The sequence below is a fragment of the Bos indicus x Bos taurus genome, chromosome 20 (assembly GCF_003369695.1).
Source record: "Bos indicus x Bos taurus breed Angus x Brahman F1 hybrid chromosome 20, Bos_hybrid_MaternalHap_v2.0, whole genome shotgun sequence".
Lineage (NCBI taxonomy): Eukaryota > Metazoa > Chordata > Mammalia > Artiodactyla > Bovidae > Bos > Bos indicus x Bos taurus.
In genome coordinates, this window is record NC_040095.1 from 327,783 (window position 1) to 347,927 (window position 20,145).

Here is a 20,145-nt window from a genome sequence, read left to right on the forward strand (position 1 = left end):
TGACCCTTGGCATCCAGTATGTGAGCACACGCCCTGCAGACCCTATGCCATGTGGCCATGTGTTCGGTTTTCTCTTCCGTATCTCTGGGGAACTCTGGATCCATTTTTCCCACGTCATGGTGCAAGAAGCCAATTTTTTTCACTTATTCCACACCAGACTTGCCCCAACCATGAATGCAGTCATCTTTGCCCCAGGGAGTGCGAAGGTCAGGAGTAAAAATAAAACACACATCACAGAGGAGGGCTAAGCTTCTGGTATTCACAAGAGCATCTGATGGCTCTCTTATCCATTTATTTTAATGATATCAGCATATGACAGTCTGTTGAAAAAAAAGCACATTATTTATCCCGTACTGGTGAAGTGGCCCTATTACATTGTTTTTTAAAAAAAAAATCTTAAAAGTTTTCTTTTTAGAAACTTATTGAGTTAGAGAAATAAGCTTTGCCAAATGCCCCATTCTGTCTTTGCTGGCCCTGCTAGCTGGCATCTCTCGTCAACTTTCCCCAAGTGTTTCCTATGGCACTGTCTAACCCAGACTGGGAAGTGTGGTTAAGCGTTACCAAACCAGACCACGCCCCAGCTTGCGGACCACCTGAGGACACCGGGAGACGGCTGTGAGGGAAAGTGCAGACACTTTCCTGGCCACTAATTGGAGAGTGTTTCAGGCTTTGCGCTGCCTGGATGCCCCTGGGGAGTCGCAGGAAGAACTTTAGCCTGGGTAGTCTCTACCTGCTCCTGGTGTTGATTTCCTGGATGACCTTGGTCTCTGGTCTAGAAGTGCCATTGCTCTGATTATCGGTGTTCTAGCCACCAAGGGCCCCTATGGGTTCCTCCCACTCTGATATCTGGGATCCTTTGTTTTGGGGGGCAGATCCACTTATGCCAGGGGCTTCTCTCCTAGCAAAGGCAGTGGCTGGCTGCTCAGCCTAAGGGTTTTTAGTCTGTTGATAGCTTTGTATCTGGTGAAGGGCAAGGTTGGCTCAGTTCCCATTCTGGCCACCTCTATGTTCCTGAGGGTTGTCCTGGGGATTTTCGCCTCTTTCCCTGGCCCTCCGGGATCTCCCTCCCTTTCCTTGCCTCTTTCCCACTTTTCCTCCTCTCTGTCATCTTTCTGAAGTTTCAGACTCTGTTTCTTTTCAATGAAATTGAAAAGGCAAAGCCATCTTGTCTAAAGGGCCTTTTGGCATGTCATTAATAGCAACAACAACAGTAATAATAACAGTAGCATCTTACATTTAAAGTCTTTAGTTTATACTTTACAAAGAACTTTTAAGTACATTCTCTCATTAGGGTCCCTTGGTTGAGTTAAAAAGGGACGTTTCCTTCCACTCCCCCGAGCCCTGCTCAGGGGGGAAACAGCCTGAGCTGCTGCTTCTGTGCATGTGTGCATCCTCACACACAAGCATTGAACCACTGAATGTGCAGGTTAACTGAACTGCTTCTGCCCCATGGGACTTTCTAGAATTTGCCTGCTCCACTAAGAGTTTTAACCTCCATTTGTTAGAGAGACTTCATTTGGGGAGAATTTTCTTAATGGCACTGAGTTTGGCATTTCATAAAGTCAGAGCTTCCAAAATTGAGGAGGGAAGGCTCAAAATCGCCCCCTACCCCAGCAGCCGCCCTGAAAGAATCTTGTCCTTTTGGCTGTCTTGGCTGACTGTGACTGATTAGGTATTGGTCCCAGGGGGTGGCTGGCAGAGAAAGGCCTCAGAATGCTTAGGGCAGATGAAGGGAAAGCTGTGAGCTTGGCGAGTCCTCTGAGAAAGTCAGGGACTCTGGGTGGGGCTCTCAAGATGGCGAGCTGGGTGGGCTTTGTGCTGGGTGGGGAGAGCTGGGTAGGAATGTCGGTGGCAGAATAAGGCTCAGGACCACCTGCATGCATGAGGAGGGCTGGGAGTGTGTGGGGTTGGGAGGGGTACTGGGGAGACCCCTCCCAGGGCAGAGCTTCTGAACCACCACAAGGACTTTGTGACCCATTTGGAAATGAGTGTTGTCTAGCCTCAATAAACCAAAGTCAGGAACTGGGGGGAACCCCAAGGCCATTTTGGGTGGCAAAGCCCTGTCTTCTTCTCCCAGACCTTTCTCTACTTTGCCACCAGCTCTTTTCCTAAAACAGAGCTTGTTCTACTTCCCCTGCTCAAAAACCTGCTGGAGCCCTGTGGTCTAGCCTGCTACACGTGGCTTTTTGTGGTCAAACTCCTGCCTTCTTGTCTTCCCCATTTATCCCTGCCCCCCAGTATGCAGCCACACTCCTGCCACTCCAGATCTCTGACTGCCCCCAAACATGCCAGGTCTTTTCACACTTCCCTGCTTTTTAACAGAGAATCGTGGAAATTTCAACTCCCTCCCCTGTGTCCTGGCAAACTCCTATTCATAGAGAATCATGGAAATTTCAACTCCCTCCCCTGTGTCCTGGCAAACTCCTATTCATTCTTGAAGACTCAAGATTTGGAAATTCCTTACTCTGGACAGCTACTTCCATATACTAAAGCAATTATCTATTTCCATGATTGTTTCTGCCTCAAACTGTAGAATCCTTAGAAGCAGGACCTGTCTCCTTCCCATGAAGAGAAAGTCCTGGAGTCAGGCTGGGCCTAAATCCCGGCTCTGTAATTTACTAGGCATCTGTTCTTGTGCAAGTTAACTTTTCCATGATTCAATTTGTTGAACTGTAAGATGGGTTAGCAGTGTCTTTACTACAGAGTTGTTTAGAGAATTAAATGTATATTATATGTTAATATATATAAATTAGAGTGGTACCTGATGTATAATGTAGGAAGCACTAAGCCAACCTAGCCATTAATACGTAAAACAGTCATCATAAGGTACAGTAAGTACCTGGAACATGATGTATATTATATATACAAATTTTAAAGAAAATGCCCCATCTTATCCCTCTCTCCTCTTCATCATCTCTTCTTTGTTCTCTTTCTCCCTCAGTCCCCCTTCCTTCCCACTCCTCCTCCTTCCTCCTATTTTTCTTCCATCCTCCTTTCTTTTCTCTCCCCTTGGACTCTTTGAGCCTTCGGCTTGCAAGAACCTCGAGGCTCTTCTGGGGATGCTCAGTGCTGACGGTCCACTGCACTCCGCTCTCTCTTCCCTGGTGCTTCTGCAGGGGAGGCTCCTGGGGGAGGGAGCGATGGTTGTGGGCCCAGAGGCTGGTGTGAGTGGCTGGCCCCTGGGCTGTCTGGCCTGATGGGGGTGGGAGGGGGTGGACAGGGATGGGGCAGGGACAAGTCTCCTTCAGCAGTCTGCGCTGAGTGGGCTGGCCTTGCTCACATTCCCTGATACCTAAGTCTCTCGGTCTAGTCTTTCTGGATATTAAGGAAGCAAAACGAGAACAGGAAAAATACCGGAAAAAATTGACTTTCCCTTCCTGGCAGGGCTTCTCTGACAACTTTAGCTGCCTGATCCTCCTGCATTTATGCTACTCTGGAGACGGAAACCAGAGTTTAGAGTTTGGGCTTTGGTCTTCCACTTATCATAGATGAGGCATAAGGTGAATTACTGGGGTAAAAGAGGCCTCAGTTTCCTCATCTATGAAACAGGAATACGTTCTCAGGGGCAGGGGATATGTGGACAGAGTAGGGTGCATTATGGCTATGCGTGGAAAAGTGTTGCAGATGGGCATGGCGTCTTTGTCATAAAGATAACGACCTGGAGGATGAGGTCTCAGAGGCCTATCTGTCCCATGGCAGGAGCCTTCCAGAACTTTCCAGAGCTGTGGGCAGGCTTGGCTCCTGACCCTCCTCATTCCCAGGAGCCCTGGCTGCCTGTTCTCCTGATTTTGCCTTCCAATATGAGGTGGACCGAGGGAGGAGAGTGGCTCAGAACTTCCAGAGGAAGGGCCAGGGCTAGGGCCCGAGGAGACGGGTGAGCACCGTGCCCCTGGGGGAGCCACAGGGGGACTGCCTTTCTGGGGACAGGCAGGAAAAGGGGCACTATTTTCAGATTTGGCCAAACAGGCTCAGACTAAGCCTGTGGCAGATTCAGACAGTCCCAGAATGGAGGCAAGGGCAGCCAGGAAGGGGCGGGGCTGTGAGCTCTGACCCTGCAGGACCCAGGGCTCAGAGGTTTTTCCTGGAAGAAGTGCACACCCTGGGCCTCAACCACCAGGGCTGAAAAGCTGGGTGCTTCCAGGGAAGGAAGAAAAGTCAGTAAAGGTCAGAAGAAACAAAGGAAAATCTCTTCCTTTACTGTCTTCCTCTTCTGATTCCGTTTCCTGAGCTCTGTAAGCAGGTCCTCCTTTCTGCCGACACAATAGTGTTACCTAAACATTTAAGCCTCCTCCTTCTGCCTCAGTCAGGCTGTCACTTCTTTGTGTTCATCCTTTTGTTTTAAAACATTTTTATTAGTTCTTTTTTTCCCTTAAAACTTTTAACAGCTGTTTATAAAAACATGACAATTACACAACATGGAACAAAAAATCTGGTAAAAATAACTCACTATATGGTACATATACTCAGATGGTGTGATATATTTATATAATAAAAGATGAAAATAGTCACTTTCCATAATAAAAATAAGTTCTATTTTTTGTTTATTTTACAATATACTTAATATTCTTTTCTTCTTTTGCTTCCTCTCCGGTTCCCACTTCTTCACTCCAGGCCTCGCAGGCGGGAGACCGGTGGCCGTCCCCATCCGCCCGGCCGGAGCCCAGGAGGCAGAGCGGGTGCAGGGGCCTTAGGAACACGGGCGGCAGCCGCACTCTAAGTGTCTCTCCAGCTCTTCCACGAACGAGGAGCCGTCTGTGCACTGAAAGACGTACTTCCGCCGCTTGCTGCGGGTGGGCTGGCAGCACTGGGGCCCGCAGCCCCCACGACACTCCATGACAGGTATCTTGGAGGCCGTGGCACATGATACATAACCCTTCTGGCGGCGGATCACCTCTCGGACCACCTCTCCGAGGCAAGGCGTTTCTGCAGAGGGCACAAGAGGCAAGGACACGGCGTTGGTGGTGCAGGGGGCGGGCCAGGGTAGGCTGCTCCAAAACACTTGTGGTCTGAGGACCATATGTGCTTATACATTCTCTCCTCCTTCCATCCATCTGTCCACCCGTTATCCCAGAGGTCCCCAACCTTTTTGGCACTAGGGACCAGTTTCACGGAGGACAATTTTTCTATGGATGGGGTAGGTAGGGAGATGGTTTTAGTTTTGCCTGCTGCTCACCTCCTGCTGTGCCTGGTTCCTAACACGCCACAAACCATCCTGTCCATGGCGCAGGGGTTAGGAACCTCTCCATTAACCCGTCTATTTCATGAAAGCTTAGTGCCTTTTCTATGCCAGGCTGTGTGTGTGCGTGCGTGCTCAGTTGCTCAGTCGTGTCCAACTCTTTGTAACCCCATGGACTGTAGCCTTCCAGGCTCTTCTGTCCATAGGATTCTCCAGGCAGGAATATGGAGTGGGTTGCCCTACCCTCCTCCAGGGGATCTTTCTGACCTAGGGATCAGACGCTTCCTGCAGTGGCAGGCAGATTCTTTACCACTAGCGCCCAGTGTAAACTAAGCCCTGAGGATATAAAAGTGACAAGATCAGGCTTGGTCCCTTCCTTCAGGGAACTTAAAGACCAAAGTAGATGTGGCAAGTTGGTGGACTGAGGGCTCAACCCCATCTCACACCCCATCCCACACATATGTTGATTGTACCATAGGTGCTTAACAACCAAATTAAATGCCAACATAAAAAAAACCCTGAATATTTCATCTAAACGTTGGGATATCTGGTTTCTTTGAAAACCAAGGGGTCTGGGAAGCCAAGCCTGCATCCCTGCATGGCAGTGATGGGCTGAAGCTGAGAACTTTAGACAGGACAGGAAATATCCAGTTTGCCCCAGTCCTCACTATTCACAGTAGCCTGTCTCCATTGGTGTAGAGTCTAGACACTATATAGTCATTTAAATACATATATTTGTAATGATCAACTGAGCTGAAGAAACAGGACAGGTTTACACAAAATACTTAGTAAAGGAGCCTGACTAGCCTAGGGGCCAGATACTGTCTTTCTGGGAAGTGATGCTGGAGTTGAGGTGTGAAAGAGGAAGAGGAGTCAATGAGCCCGAGGGTATGCGTGTGAGCTTTTGTACAAGTTGTAGAAATGAGAGGCAGGAACCCCGAGGATCTGCTTAATCCTCTGGTTCCTGACCCAGCTTCTCACCTTGACCCTGCTGCTGTCCTCAGTCCACTGGGAGGGCATGTGGAGCAAGGCAGTGAAAAATGGAGCAATGCACCTTGGCCACACGGGGTCTTCGGCCTCTCGGCCTTGGACCAGTCCCTTGCCATCCTGACCCTCAGTTTCCTTGTCTGGAAAATAGTGACACATTTCCTGGTCCTTCCCGCCTCTTCATGGGCTCTTATGAGCATCAGAGGGATTGTGAGTGCATTTTAAAGCTTTAGGTGGTTAATGTGATGTCATGTGAATTTTGTAAAGCTTGATGTAGTTTTTCAAAATTATGAGATTGTTAAAAGGATAGAAAAGAGACTCATGATCACAGTTAAAAGGATAGAAAAGAGACTCATGATCACAGGTGTGTGTGATGTGGGGAGGGGTGGAACGCAAACTCCGCACACTGGGCCGTCGAGTTGAAGGGAAAAGGGGTGCTGTTTGTATTGTTCTGGCAACTTTTCTGGTAAATCTGAAATTATTTCAAAATACATTATTTAACAAAGTTAGTTAAGAATGGTATTTTAACAAGGTATAAAATGTGAAAGAGTCCTCTAGTGGGGGGTGACCCGCCTGGGATTCTGGTGACAGGGAGGGAAACAAAGACTCAGGTTCCGTGCCAGAGAAAAACCTCCAAGAGGAGACAGAACCATTTCAACTGTAACATAATTTCAACTTTGCTTTTTTGATTAACGCACTAAAGGGGCCACTAAGGGAGGTAAGTAATTTAATGTTTTCAAAATGGGATCAGACCAAGGAGCTGTCTTCTGTTGACCCAATAATGGCAGGAGGATTGGAAGGACACTGCAGAGCAACAGCTGAAATATTAGTGTGTGTAAGAGTCACCACGGGCTCTTATTAAAATGCAGGTTCTGATTCGAAAGGTCTGGGCAGGACCTGGGCGTCTGCATTGCTAATAAGTTCCCCAGTGAGCCAGTGGTGCTGCTTAGAGGGCTACGCTGGCAGCTCAAGGGCTGGCAACTGGAACAGGATAAAGGGAGGGGAGAGGGGAGAAAGGGTGACCAGACAGCTCACCTAGTCCTGGCTGTTTGTTAGACAGTTTCAGTTTGGGTCCCTCAAGGTTGCCAAGCTGTTTCTGAATCTTTGACCTACAGGAACCATGTGGGATAGAGCATGTTTAGTGCAGTTCTGAACTGCTATGTTCTGGTGCTAATTTATTATGCAGCAATGGATAGCTCATACAGGAAGGTACAGCGTTGCTCCCATATTCAAAGTGAAGGAATCTGAGGCTCAGTAGGTGACTCAATGAGGGTCGCGCAGCCTCTAAGTGGCGCAGCTAGACTTGGAACTCAGGCCGCGGGATGAAGGTGGAGTCTGACCCTGACCCCGGCATCCCTCTGAGGCCCCTCCCCTGTGCACACTGGACCCACCTTGTTCACAGTGCTCCCCACTAAAGCCAGGCCGGCACAGGCAGTAGGGCTCCCCTCGATCTGAGACGTGGCACTGTCCCTGGTGACATTTGAAGGCTGAGCAGGCGCTGTTGGAGTCATTCTTCTGGTCGCACAAGGCCCCTCCATAGCCTTCGGTGCACCTGCACACGTAGGAGGTTCCGGATGCCACACACTTCCCCTGGATGCAGCTGGGGGCAGAGGTAAGGGTGAGAGGGGAACCAGGCAGGCAGAGCAGCTGCAGGCTTTCTCTGTCCACCCCAGCCACTCCCGGGCTCGGACCAGGGGTCTTGGAGCCACGCGATCCTAGGCCTGCTCCATCACATGGTCCGCCCTCTGCCAGCCCAGTGGCCCAGTATCAATCAGCTGGAGCTCGTGAGTATCACCGAAGACCACTGTCAGCTGTGAGTGCAACAAGGCTGGCTTATTGGCTGTTTCATACCCAGATATCAGAGCCCACCAGTCTTGGTGGCAAGTCACTGCTCAGAGAAACCTAAGCAGTCTCCAACCAGTTTAACTGTTCTGCCATCTTAACTGTTAACATGACTATTCCTACCACTACCACCAGCTACCACCTGCCCTGTGTCAGGCATTAGAGCACGTACTTTACCCCCAACATCAGTCTTATTTTCTACCATCGCCTCTCCTCTATATACCTGTGCAGTAGACAGTCTTATCTACATCTCACAGAGGACAAAGTGATGCCACAGCCTGGGTTCTTAATCATGCTGCAGCATTCTCCCTACTGGGATGATGTTCAGAGCCAGGCTTCATTGTGGACATATTCACTGTAGAGTCAAACATGCATACACACTTCAGAGCGACCCAGGAGACCCTGCCCCCTTCCAGCTGTCCTTCGCTTCCTATTCACAATATCAAGTCCCAGCTTGCTCAGCCACGCCAGTTACCAGGCATGGCTCCAATGTTGGTTTCGGTTGATTCAGATCTCTGAACACTGAGGACGCTGGACGTCTTAGGTTTGGTACAAGGTCCGACACATCGTAGGCCCTCAGTATTTGAATGCATAATGAATGCCAGAGCTAGGCCATGATTCATCTCTGTCTGGCTATACACCCCTGGTGCCTGCATGGGGGGGCACTGCTGATAGGCGAGCTGAGTTGGGGCTGAAATGCACCCACCTGCCATGGCATGTGTGCACTGGTGCCCCATTCCACTTGGCTCGGAGGCACGTGGGGGCTGCTGCAACTCTAGGCAGGCTCTGACGGTCATTTGACAAGCACTTTTCACCCAGGCTCTGGCACACTGACATCCCTTCTGAGCAAAACCTGCTCTTTGTGTAAGTGCCTGACCTTCTGAGCAGCCCCCCCACAGGTCCTGCCTGCAGTCTGACTGCAGTCCTTCCAGCTTCCATCTGTGCTCACTTCCTGCTGGGGCGGGGGTGACGGGGGAGCGGGGAGGGCGCGGAACACAGACCTGTGGCCAAGGCAGGGGTCGCGGGCCTCCTGGTCGCACAGCGGGCCGGTCCAGCCCGGGTGGCACTCACACACCACGCTGTCCTTCTCCACGGCTCGGCACAGGCCGTGCCTGCACACGCTGCAGGACTTGCAGCCCGGCGAGACGCCCAGGGCCTGTGGGGGGAGGGCCTTGAAGTCCTGGAGCTCGTTGTTGATGCGCACCTCGTGGATGCAGCCGTGGAAACCACCCAGCGGCCGGTCCATGCCCTGGCGCAAGGCTGAGAGGCCGGTGGAGGTGGGGATGCCTGCGGGAGGGGCACCAGACGGCAACCTGAAGACCCGCCCCGCCCACCCTGCACGCCCACATCCCAGCCCTCGGAGGTGGACTCTTGGGGACAAGCCTTGGGAATCTCAGTATTGAACAGCCTACTCTGGTCCTTTTTGGGTCTTTTTGTACATAACCCTTTGAGAACTACGAGCGCAAGGCTGTGCTTCAGGCCCAGGCTCTGCCAGGCTGGTCGCTTCTTCTCTCTTTGGCCTTTGAATGCGCTTAATTTTAAACATGCTCCTCCATACACATCAGCTGAGCCTCAAAGCATCAGAGGAGGTGGCAGAGCCGAGGCGAGCCTGCATATTGGAGGGTCTGCACCCTGTCTGCATCTCCTCCCTCCCCATTTCATCTTCACCTTCTCCCAGCCCCTGAACAACTTGTAGTTTCTCAGAAGGAGCCCTGCCCTCTCTCCTTTTCTCTTCTCTTCCCCATGACCTGGCTAACTGTTCACCCTTTAGGAAGCAGCTTGGCCATCACTTCCTGCAGGAAGCCTCCCTTGATTGGCTTTGACAGTGGGTGCTGAGATGAGAGCTATGAGCCCCACCAGTGGGCCTGGGTGTGGGTACCAGAGTACAAGGGACAGGTGGGAGGAGATGGGGTTTACCTCCAAGGTAGAGGGGGCTGTTGATGCTCACTGCTGGCTGCTTCTGGAGCTTTCCCAGGCTTTTGGGGGCTCCTTTGTCCACCACCAGGTTCAGGGTCTGGTTTAGCATCACTAGCTCCACGCTGTGAAACTGCCCATCATTCACAGTCTCCACGCTGGGCAGGAGAGAAGGGAGAGAGACAGAAAGTTTGCTGAATGCCTTCCACAGCCTGTACCATGTGTGAACTTGATTGGGATTCCTTGAGTTTTATCTCGGAGTAATTCCAAACAACATAAATCACAAAGATAAAAACAGTACATAGAATTCTTAATACCTGTTACACCTATAGCTTCTCCACTTATTCATTTCATCTGTCTTATCTATCTATATAGATATACCTCAGAGATAATGCAGGTTCAGTTCCAGATCACCTCAGTAAAGTGAGTCACTTTTCTAGTTTCCCAGTGCATATAAAAGTTACGTTTATTAAATACTTCATTAAGTGTCAATAGCATTTTGTCTAAAAAGCAATGTATGTACCCTAAAAATACTTTATTGCCAAAAAAATGCTGTCACTTGAGCCTACAGGGAGTCAATTTTTGCAGTAATAACATCAAACATCACTGATCACCATAACAAATACAAAAGTGAAAAAGGTTGAATATTGTTAGAGTCACCAAAATATGACACACAGGCATGAAGTGAGCAACTGCTGGAAAAATGGCACCAATAGACTTGCTCAACACAGGGCTGCCACAAACCTTCAATTTGTAAACAATATAATATCTGTGAAGCACAACAGAGCAAAGTGCAACAAAACGAGGGGTGCCTTTAAGGGTATTGAATCAGTTATCAAAAACTTCCCAACAAATAGAAGTCTAGGGCCAGATGGCTTCATAAATGAATTCTACCAAAAAAATTCGTTTTACTTTTTTTCTACCAAACATTTAAAGAAGACTTAATAACAATCCTTCTCAAACTCTTCCAAAAGTAGAATAGGAATGAATACTTCCAAGCTCTTTTTACAAGGCCCGCATCACCCTGATACTGAAAAACAGGAATACCATAAAAAATGAAAATTACAGGCCAATATCCCTGATGAAAACAGATGCAAACATTCTTAATAAAATATTAGCAAACGTAATTCAACAGTACATTGAAAGGATCAGACACCATGATCAAGTGGATCCATCAGTGTGATATACCACATTAACAAGGATCAGAATCAAGTAATCAGCTCAATAAATGCAGAAAAAGAACTTGACAAAATTCAACCATCTATTTCTGATAAAAACCCTCAACAAGTGGGTGTAGAGGGAACATTCCTCAACATAACAAAGGCCACACATGGCAAACCCACAACTAATATTATACTTAGTAGTGAAAAGCGGAAAGCTTTTCCTTTAAAATTGGAAACAAAACAAGGACGTCCGCTCTCACCACTTATATTCAACATAGTATTGGAAGTCCCAGCCTGAGCAACTAAGAAAGAAAGAAAAAAGGTATGAAAAAAAGTGAAAGTGAAAGCCGCACAGTCTGTCCAACTCTTGGAGATCTCATGGACTGCAGCCTGCCCAGCTCCTCTGTCCATGGGATTCTCCAGACAAGAGTCCTGGAGTGGGTTGCCATTTCCTTCTCCAGGGGATCTTCCTGACCCAGGGATCGAACCCAGGTCTACTGCATTGCAGGAGGTTCTTTACCAACTGAGCCACTAGGGAAGCCCCAAAAGGTATACATATCACAAAGAAGTAGAACTGTCACTACTTGCAATGAGATGATATATACAGAAACATCTAAAGTTTCCACTGAAAAACTGTCAGAACTAACAAATTCAATGAAGTTGCTAGACATAAAACTATAAACATCAGTTGCATTACTCCACTTACATCAATGGACAGATCATCCAGACAGAAAATAGGGAAACACAGGCCTTAAATGACACATTTAGACTAGATAGACCTAATTCATACCTATAGAGAGTTCCATCCAAAAGCAGAACACCACACATTCTTCTCAAGTGCACATGGAACATTCTCCAGGATAGATCACATGCTGGGCCACAAAGCAAGCTTTGGTAAATTTAAGAAAACTGAAATCATATCAAGCATCTTTTCTGACCACAACACAGTGAGATTAGAAACCAACTGTAAGGCGAAACTGCAAAAAAACCCCACAAATACATGAAGGCTAAACAATAAGCTACTAAACAACCAATGGATCACTGAAGAAATCAGAAAGGAAATAAAAAATGCTTAAAGACAAATGAAAATGAAAGCATGACTATCCAAAACCTCTGAGATTCAGCAAAAGCAATTTTGCTTTTATAGGGACGTTCATAGCAATACAAGCCTACCTCAGGAAACAAGAAAAATCTCAAACAACCTAACTATATACCTAAAACAACTAGAGAAAGAAGAACAAACAAAATCCAAGCTTAACAGAAGGAAAAAAAATCAAAGAGCAGAACAAACAAAAAAAAAAAAAGAAGAAAAGAAAATACAAAAGATCAATGAAGCTAAAAGCTGGTCTTTGAAAAGATAAACAAAATTGATAAATCTTGAGGAAAACTCATCAAGAGAAAAAAGGGAGGGGGCCTAAATCAGTAAAATCAGAAATGTAAAAGGAGAACTTAAAACCAACACTGCAGAAATACAAAACACCGTAAGAGACCACTATAGGTAGCTGTGTGCCAGTAAACGGACAGCCTAGAAGAGATGGACAAAAACTTAGAGGACAACCTTCCAAGACTGAACAAGGAAGAAATAGATGATGTGAGCATACCAGTTATAAATGCTTAACTTGTATCTGTGATTAAAAGATTCCCAACAGGGACTTGCCTGATGGTCTAATGGTTAAGAATCTGCTTCCCAATGCAGGTGACATGGGTTTGATCCCTGATCAGGGAACTAAGATCCCACATTCTGCTGACTAAACCCATGCACCACAGCTACTGAAGTCCATATGCCTAGAACCTGTGCTCTGCGACAAGAGAAGCCACTGCAATGAGAAGCTTGCACATTGCAAAGAAGAGTAGCCCCCACTCTCTACAACCAGAGAAAACCCATGCAGCCAAAAACAAGGTTTTTTAAAAAACTCCCAACAAACAAAAGTCCAGGACCAGATGGCTTCGTAGGAGAATTCCATCAAACGTTTAGAGAAGAGCTAACACATATCCTTCTGAAACGATTCTAAAAACTTGCAGAGGAAGGAGCGCTTGCAAACTCATTTTGTGAAGCCACTATCAACCCAATACCAAAACCAGACAAAGATATCACAAAAAAGAAAATCGCAGATCAGATCACTGATGAGCATAGACACAAAAAATTCTTAAGAAAAAATTAGCAAACCAAATCCAGCAATACCTTAAAAAGATCATATACTGTGATCAAGTGGGATTTATTTCAGGGATGCAAGGATTTTTTAATATTTGCAAGTCAGCTGATACACTATATTAACAAATTGAGGGAAAAACCCATATGGTCATCCCAATAGATTTGAAGCTTCTGACAAAATTCAGTATCCATTTATGATAAAAGCTTTCTAGAAAGTGGGCAAAGAGGGAACCAACCTCAATATTGCAAAGGCATGTGTGACAAACCCACAGCTAATATCATATTCAACAGTGAAAAGCTGAAAGCGTTTCCTCTAAGATCAGAACAAGATAAGGGAAGTCCACTCTCACCACTTTCATGCAACATAGTTCTGGAAGTCCTAGTCACAGCAATCAGGAAAGAAAAAGAAATTGAATGTGTCTTTTTGAATTAAGATTATAAAACATATATATGAATCAAATATATAATAGAAACAGATCTGCAGACACGGGAAACAAACTGATGGTTACCAAAGGGGAAAGGGGGGTGGGGACAAATTAGGAGTTTGAGGTTAATGCATGTACCCCAATATTCATTGCAGCAGTATTTACAGTAGCCAGGACATGGAGCAACCTAGATGCCCGTTGCCAGATGAAGGGGTAAAGAACATGTGGTACATATATTCAATGAACTGTTACTCAGCCATACAAAAGAACAAAATCGGGTCATCTGCAGTGATGTGGATGGACCCAGAGTCTGTCACACAGAGTGAATAAGTCAGAAAGAGAAAAATATCACATAATAACGCATATATATAGAATCTAGCAAAATGGTACAGATGAACCTATATGCAGGGCAGGAATAGAGATGTAGATGTAGAAAACAGGTGGACATGGGGATTAGAGGAGGGTGGGATGAACTGGGAGAGCAGCTGACATATATACACTACAACGTGTAAAACAGATAGCTAGTGGGAAGTTACTGTCGGCACAAGGAGCTCAGCCCGGAGATCTGTGATGACTCAGTGGGGTGGGTTGGCGGTGGGCGGGAGAGAGGCTCAAGAGGGACGGGATACATATATATGTATAGATGATTCACTTCATTGTACAGCAGAAACCAACACAACATTGTAAAGCAATTACACTCCAAAAATAAGATCTAAACAGATATTTCTTCATAAAAGATATACAAATGGCCAACAGATATACAAGATGCCCAACACTGCTAATTACTAGAGAAGTGCAAATCAAAACCACAATGAGGTATCACGTCACACTGGTCAGAATGGCCATCATCAAAAAGTCTACAAACAATAAATGCTGGAGAGGGTTTGGAGAAAAGGGGACCCTCATACACTGCCAGTGGGAATGTAAATTGGTATAGCTATTATGGAGAACAGTATGGTAGTTCCATAAAAAACTAGAAATAGAGTTACCATATGATACTGGAATCCCACTCCTGGGCATATATCCAGAGAAAACCATACTTCAAAAAGATATTTGCACCCCAATGTTCACTGCAGCACTACTTACAATAGCCAAGACATGAAACAACCCAAATGTCCATCAATAGATGTGGTACGCATATACTACAATACTACTCAGCCATAAAAAATGAAATAATGCCATTTGCAGCAACATTGACAGACCTAGAGATTATCACACAAAGTGAAGTAAATCAGAGAAAGCCAAATATCATACGATATCATTCATATGTAGGAGCAACAAAATAATACAAATGAACTTATTGACAAAACAGAAATAGAGTCACAGACATGTTACCAAAGGGGAGAAGTGGAGGGAGGGATAAATTAGGAGTCTGAGAGTAACATAAACACATTACTATATATAAAATAGATAAACAACAAGGACCTACTGGACAGCATGGGAGCTATACTCAGTCTTTTGTAATCACCTACGTGGGACGAGAATCTGAAAAAGAATATATACGTAAATACTCTGCTGTACACCGGAAACTAACGTAACACTGTAAACTATATTCAACTATACTTCAATAAAAAAGAAGTTTCATTTCTATACACTAATAATTTCTATCAGAGAAATTAAGAAGGGGAGGAATAAGATGAGAGTTTGGGACTGACATATAAACACTACTATACATTTTCCTGTGGTCATGGATGGGTGTGAGAGTTGGACTGTGAAGAAGGCTGAGCGCCGAAGAATTGATGCTTTTGAACTGTGGTGTTGGAGAAGACTCTTGAGAGTCCCTTGGACTGCAAGGAGATCCAACCAGTCCATTCTGAAGGAGATCAGTCCTGGGATTTCTTTGGAAGGAATGATGCTAAAGCTGAAACTCTAATACTTTGGCCACCTCATGCGAAGAGTTGACTCATTGGAAAAGACTCTGATGCTGGGAGGGATTGGGGGCAGGAGGAAAAGGGGACGACAGAGGATGAGATGGCTGGATGGCATCACTGACTCGATGGACGTGAGTCTGGGTGAACTCTGGAAGTTGGTGATGGACAGGGAGGCCTGGCGTGCTTCGATTCATGGGGTCGCAAAGAGTCGGACATGACTGAACGACTGATCTGATCTGATACATGAAATAGATAACTGATAAGAATCTACTGTACAGCATGGAGAATTCTACACAATACTCTGTAATGACCTATATGGGAATAGAATCCAAAAAAGAGTGGATATATCTATAACTGACTCACACTGTTGTACAGCAGAAACTAACAGAACATTGTCAGTCAACTATATGCCAATAAAAATTAATTTAAAAAAGAAAGAGAAATAAGAAAACAATCCCATTTACATTGCATCAAAAAGAATAAAATACCTAGGAAAAAAATAATTAAGGAAGTAAAACACCTGTACACTCAAAACTGCAAGACACTGATGAAAGAAACTGAAGACGACAAAAATAAATAGAAAGATGTTCAGTGCTCAGGGACTGGAAGAATTAATATTGCTAAAATGTCCATACTACCCAAAGTAATCTACAGATACAATGCAATCTCTACCAAAATTCCAATGGCATTTTTCACAGAAATCGAGTAGTCATCGAATTTATATGATACCATAAAGGACTGTGAATAGCCAAAGCAATCTTGAGGAAGAAAAGGCTGGAGCCATCGCTCTTCCGGATTTGAAACTGTATTACAAAACCAGAGTAATCAAGATAGTAAGATATTGGCATAAAAACAGACACATCAATAAATGGAACTGAGAGGGTAACAGGCAGGAAGGCCAGTGGTCTCCAAACGGAGGAAATAGGCTATAAGTGTCAGACTTTTTTTTCTCTCTCTTAAGTGGCAGGAGGAAACAAACTAGGGTTTTTTTTTTTCCCCTTCTCTATACAAATTTAAGGAGACGGCAATGGCACCCCACTCCAGTACTCTTGCCTGGAAAAATCCCATGGGCGGAGGAGCCTGGTGTGCTGCAGTCCATGGGGTTGCTGAGTCAGGCACGACTGAGCCACTTCACTTTCACTTTTCACTTTCATGCATTGGAGAAGGAAATGGCAACCCACTCTAGTGTTCTTGCCTGGAGAATCCCAGGGACAGAGGAGCCTGGTGGGCCGCCGTCTATGGGTTCGTACAGAGTCGGACACGACTGAAGTGACTTAGCAGCAGCAGCAGCAGCATACAAATTTAGGGGGCTTCCCTGGTGGCTCTTAAAATACTGTGTTGTCATAATGACACCTGGTTCCACCTGAATTTACTTTTTCTCAAATCTTGAGTTAACCAATGCATTTTTCATATGGAAATGTTTGTCTTAAGCTATGCTAATGTACCACGAATTTACCCCAGTCTCTGTCTTCAAGTCAGTTCCGCCTAATGGCTCAGAACCAACTTGACAATCCAGTATGTTATACTCAAACACTGTTCCCCTAATCTATGTAAATTAAACTATTTGTATGGTAATCTGCCTTTCTACAAGACTCAAGTCAATCATTTTACAGCCCGGGATGACTCCTCTGGTGCCAAGATTATCCCAAAATACATCGTATGGATGAGGGGCCTGGTGCCATTCTCTGAGTTTTAAGACATTCCTTTCTTTCATTCACAGACTGCTAGTGACTATATAACATCCAGTAAAAACTAGCAGGCGGGTATTCTTTCTGCTCCCTTCTGATGTCTATGTCAGAAGCTTTCTCTATCTCCTTTATACTTTAATAAAACTTTATTACACAAAAGCTCTGAGTGATCAAGCCTCGTCTCTGGCCCCGGATTGAATTCTCCTCTGGAGGCCAAGAATCCCGGCGTCCTTTTGTGGTTCAGCAACAACCTTTCAGAACTAAACGGAAAGTCCAGAAATAAACTCATGCACATGTGGTCAATGAATTTCCAAAAGAGGAACCACCAATATAAAATGGGGAAAGGACCGTCTCTTTGACAAATGGTGCTAAGAAGAGCGGGCAGTCACATACAAACGTATGCAATTGCACCACTGTCTTACACCATACACAAAAATTAACTCAAAATGGATTAAAGACTCAAACATAAAATCTGAAACGTAAAACCCCTAGACGAGCACAAAGGTGGTGATCTCCCTGACATCATCTCGGTGATGATTCTCTGGATTCGACACCAAGAGTACAAGAAACAAAAAATAAATGAGACCACATCACGCTGAAAAGCTTCTGGGCAGCAAAGGAAATCATCAACACAATGAAAAGGCAACCTACTGAAATGGGAGAAAATATTTGTAAATCATATATTTGATAAGGGGTTAATATCTAAAATATACAAAGAACGCATACATCTCAATAGCAAAAACCCAAACAATCTGATTTAAAAATGGGCAAGAAATCTGAATAAACAGTTTCCCAAAGAATTCATACAGATGTCCAACATGCACATGAGAAGGTGTTCAGCATCACTAATTGTTGGGGAAATAGAAACAACAACCACAACAATACATCACCTCACACTCGTTGGAATGGCTAGTATAAAAAGACAGATCACAAGAGTTCATGTGGACTAAAGGGGACGCTTGTGCATTATTAGAATATAAATTGGTGCAGCCACTATGGAAAACAGTATAAAGGTTCTTCAAATAGTTACAACTACCATATGATCCAGCAGGTCCACTTTGAGATATTTATTTGAAAGAAACAAAAATTCTTGTGAAATATCTATGCTCTCACATCCACTGCAACGTTATTTACAGTAGCCAAGACATGGAAGCAACCTAAATGTCTATCGATGGATGAATGGATAAATGTGGTGTATGTATGAACAGTGTAATATTATTCAGCCATGAGACAGAAGGTCACACACTTACTGTACAGCACACGGAACTCTGCCCAGGGTTATGTGGCAGCCTGGATGGGAGGGGAGTTTGGGGGACAGTGGCTACATGTATATGTATGGCTGAGCTCCTTCGTTATTCACCTGAAATTATCACAACATTGTTAATTGTCTATATCCCCAATACAAAGGGCTTCCCTTGTGGCTCAGCTGGTAAAGAATCTGCCTACAATGCGGGAGACCTGGGTTAGATCCCTGGGTTGGGAAGATCCCCTGCAGAAGGGAAAGGCTACCCACTCCAGTATTCCGGGTTGGAGAATTCCATGGACTGTATAGTCTATGGGGTCGCAAAGAGTAGGACACAACTGAGCGACTTTCACTTTCACTTCCCAATACAAAATAAAAAGTTAAAAAAAAGAAGATCATACAATACGACCTAACTTATATGTGGAATCTAAAACAAAGCAAAGTGAAAAAAACCTGAGCTTGCAGATCCAGAGAGAAGTCTGGTTGTTACCAGGGCTGGGGGATGGGTGGGTGACCATGGAAGTGGGTCAGGAGGTACAAACTTCCAGTTACAAGCTAAGTCCTGGGGGTGCTACGTACAGCATGGTGACTATGGTTAATAATATTCTATTTTTGGAAGTTGCTAAAAGAGTAAGCCTTAAAATTTCTCATCATAAAGTTAAAAGAATTATAACTAGGTGTGGTGATGAATCTTAACTAGACATATCGTGGTGATCATTTTACAATATATACAAATATCAAATCATTATGTTGTATACCTAAAACAATATAATGCTATATGTTATATATAACATATATGTGATGTTAATATCTCAATTAAAAAAAAAAGTAAGGATTCACTCCAAACCAAACCTCCCCTAACCTTGCCTGTGCCAGTAGGTACTCATCGGTTAATACGCAGCCTTCCTCCTGCCCATCCTAACCACGGTCTCCTGGAAATAATGCCTGAAGCTGGTGGTTTTCAAACAGTGGGTCCCTGAAGGTTTGGGATTGGCAGTGCCGCAGGTTCTGATTTTTTGGCACCACCTTGTGAATCACAATGGTTCCATTTCTACTTCTTTTTTTTAAATCGTGGACTTTGAAGTAAAACACAGATGGGAAAAATGGCTCTGCTGCTACAAAAGATGAGAAAAAAATTGGAAAAAAACAAAGCCAAACCCCAAACAACTTGCTGTGAACTCTAAAAGAGAAAATCCTACTATGGGTCCGAGGCCCAGTGAGTAGTTTCCTGGTCATCTATTTAGGAATTTCAGAGGAGAAAGGGGCTCTGACATTCTTCCTCATTATCCTCCAAGCCCACTGAAACGGCACGGAGTAGGAGGTGGGAAGCCCTGGCCGCATCAGAGCCAGGCTGGGAGGTTCCTGTCGGGACTGGCATGAGAACTTGTGTCGGCAAAGAGGGGCCCGTAGCGCTCTCTCCTTTTAGTAAAAGTTGTGGCGGGGGAGAGGGGTGGAAGAGGAGAAAGCTTGTGTTGAGTGGTTAACTATGCTAAAGCACTCGCATTGTCTCATTTAACCCTAACACTTGTACATGGGATGTACAATTTTTCTCCATTTTAGAAGTGAGACCTAAGGCTCAGAGATCGAAGGTGTCCAGATTGAAATCTTAAAGTGTGGGTGGTGGAAGCAGGACTCAAATCCAAGTTCCCAAGGCACAGGACCGTACACCACAGTGGGTGAATGG

General features: G+C 45.3%; 1 protein-coding gene across 2 annotated transcripts in view; it reads right to left on the reverse strand.

Moving 5' to 3' along the window:
- Positions 1 to 245: 245 nt before the first annotated feature.
- SLIT3 (slit guidance ligand 3) overlaps positions 246 to 20,145 on the reverse strand; it is a 718,206-nt gene continuing 698,306 nt past the window's right edge. Inside the window, exons 33-37 of one of the 2 annotated variants that reach the window (XM_027520393.1) lie at positions 9,923 to 10,077; positions 9,007 to 9,292; positions 7,555 to 7,763; positions 7,199 to 7,272; positions 4,837 to 4,923 (exon numbers count right to left, since the gene is read on the reverse strand). In XM_027520393.1, coding sequence (XP_027376194.1) covers positions 7,226 to 7,272; positions 7,555 to 7,763; positions 9,007 to 9,292; positions 9,923 to 10,077 — 697 coding nt within the window. In that variant the 3' untranslated portion in view covers positions 4,837 to 4,923; positions 7,199 to 7,225. Of the gene's footprint in view, positions 4,924 to 7,198; positions 7,273 to 7,554; positions 7,764 to 9,006; positions 9,293 to 9,922; positions 10,078 to 20,145 lie in introns of both variants that reach the window. The other variant, XM_027520392.1, reaches the window with a different exon arrangement.